Below are 2,087 nucleotides of genomic sequence, written 5' to 3'. Positions count from 1 at the left end.
CCAAAATAGCACACATTATTTGCCTCAAATTTTGTGTTCTAGCATGTCCTATATTATTTTTTTTCTCTTCACCTAAGGATATGTTTTGATTGGTTTTTTAGAGAGAGAGGAAGGAAGGGGGGGAGAGAGAGAGAGAGAGAGAGAGAGACCGACCTTGATGTGATAGAGAAACATCAGTTGGTTACCTCACGTACACCCCCCGACCAGGAATTGAATCAGCAACCTAGGTATGTGCCCTGACTGGGAATTGAACCCACAACTGGTTGGTGTATTGGACAATGCTCCAACCAACTGAGCTGCCCAACAAGGGCAATGCCCACTCTTATATTTGCTAAACCTGCTAACCCTACCAGGGTGAAAGACCATAAGATCTAAGATATTGAGCAGGAGGCCTCGGCACCTTAGTTCTGACGTCCCTGCCCTGGCTATATTATGCTTCCTGTCCATGAATAGCTGTCAGACTGCCTGCTTTATTAGAACAATCCAAAGTTTGATTTGACCTATTCTGAGTGGACGTGGAAACTTTTAGTAATCTCTCTGGGGTGGGGGTAGGGGGAGGAATTACTTTTAGGGATAAAAGAAAGAAGGAGCTGAATAAATTCTTTGCCTGTCTTTGCTGAAGGAAGATGTCTATCCCTAGTTCCAAATTACCTTTGATACAAAAGTGGTGATGTGTTTAGAGGAGTTTACTAGATTTATTTTACAAGATGAAACCACAGCTGGTTTCATAGGAAATGGGTATTCTATAGGATTCCCATCCAAAGGAGACCCTGAGAACCCCAGAGGACATATGATATGGTTAAAAGTAATGCAAAGTTCAGGTGAAGAGCCTGGGACTACTGAGGTAAAATTGGAAAAAGTCATGCTTAAATATGATAAGTTTTGTAAAATAGTAAATTCAATAATTTAATAAACATTTATGAGGCACCGAGCATATGTACCAGCACTGGAATATGTCCTGAATTGACTTGAAATATGTCTAGAGCAGCAGTTCTCAACCTGTGGGTCGCGACCCCTTTGGGGGTCGAACGACCCTTTCACAGGGGTCGCCTAAGATGATCGGAAAACACATATATAATTACATATTGTTTTTGTGATTAATCACTATGCTTTAATTATGTTCAATTTGTAACAATGAAATTGGAGGTCACCACAACATGAGGAACTGTATTAAAGAGTCGCGGCATTAGGAAGGTTGAGAACCATTGGTCTAGAACAAGAACTTAGAGAACGCAACGGGACTTAAGGTCCATTATAAGAGACAGAACGTAAGTGGATAATCAGGGCATCACAATAAATTGGGGTTTTAGTGGCCCAAAGGGACTCCATGGACCTAGTGTATAAGCAATACTTTATTGCATAAGAATAAGTTTAAAGAAAAAGAGAAAAACTAAAAACTACGGTGAGATAAACTGGCACTTTACCGAGAATGCCAGATTTGGAGGTGCCCAGAGAATGGCAACGGAAAGGTCCTTGTTGGGCATTTTATGCAGTTTGAGTGCGGGGCTGTTGAGAGACTCTCCAAGCCTGCAAATCATTGCATACTTTCCTTGACACTAAAACTCCCAGGATGATCGCTTAAGGCTGTGCAAATTATCAGGACGAGAGGATGGCGAAGAGTAAGGCGATGCCGCGCCGCGCTGGGGGACGCAGAGCGCACGGACGGCTTCCGAGGAGCCCTGGGGGGCTCGGGGCTGCCCCCACCCAACAAAGTACAACTGCGGGCCAAGGGTTTGGCCAGTCCCACCGTCTCAGGGTCCACCGCGTCCACAACTCAGGGAGGGAGGTCTGGGGCACCCTTACCGTACAGGTAATCATACGTTCGGCTGCTGGAGACGTGGCCCTTGGCCCCCGAATTCACCTCGCACCGGGTTTGAGACCCCTGCTGCTTGGCCTGGGGCTCCACGACGGTCACGGTTTGGCTCATGGTGCCTCCTCTCCCCTCCGGCCAGCAGGGGTCCAAATAGGTACGCCGAGCGGCTGTGTGCACGGTAGCTATGGTAACCTCGGCTGGAACTGGAGGGTGAGGGGCGGGGCGAGGAGCAGAAGAGGCGGGGCTAGAATAAGGGCGAGGCTCAGGAGGGACC

General features: G+C 47.1%; 1 protein-coding gene across 1 annotated transcript in view; it reads right to left on the bottom strand.

Moving 5' to 3' along the window:
• The window catches only part of MAATS1 (MYCBP associated and testis expressed 1), a 62,305-nt gene extending 60,369 nt beyond the window's left edge, over positions 1-1,936 (bottom strand). The window contains exon 1 of the mRNA XM_006090917.3: positions 1,804-1,936. Coding sequence (XP_006090979.1) covers positions 1,804-1,927 — 124 coding nt within the window. The 5' untranslated portion in view covers positions 1,928-1,936. The remainder of the gene's footprint in view (positions 1-1,803) is intronic.
• Between the last annotated feature and the right edge of the window lie 151 nt (positions 1,937-2,087).

Source organism: Myotis lucifugus, unplaced genomic scaffold (assembly GCF_000147115.1).
Source record: "Myotis lucifugus unplaced genomic scaffold, Myoluc2.0 scaffold_84, whole genome shotgun sequence".
NCBI lineage: Eukaryota > Metazoa > Chordata > Mammalia > Chiroptera > Vespertilionidae > Myotis > Myotis lucifugus.
Note: the sequence above shows the minus strand (reverse complement) of the source record. Positions and strands in the feature narration are given on the sequence as shown.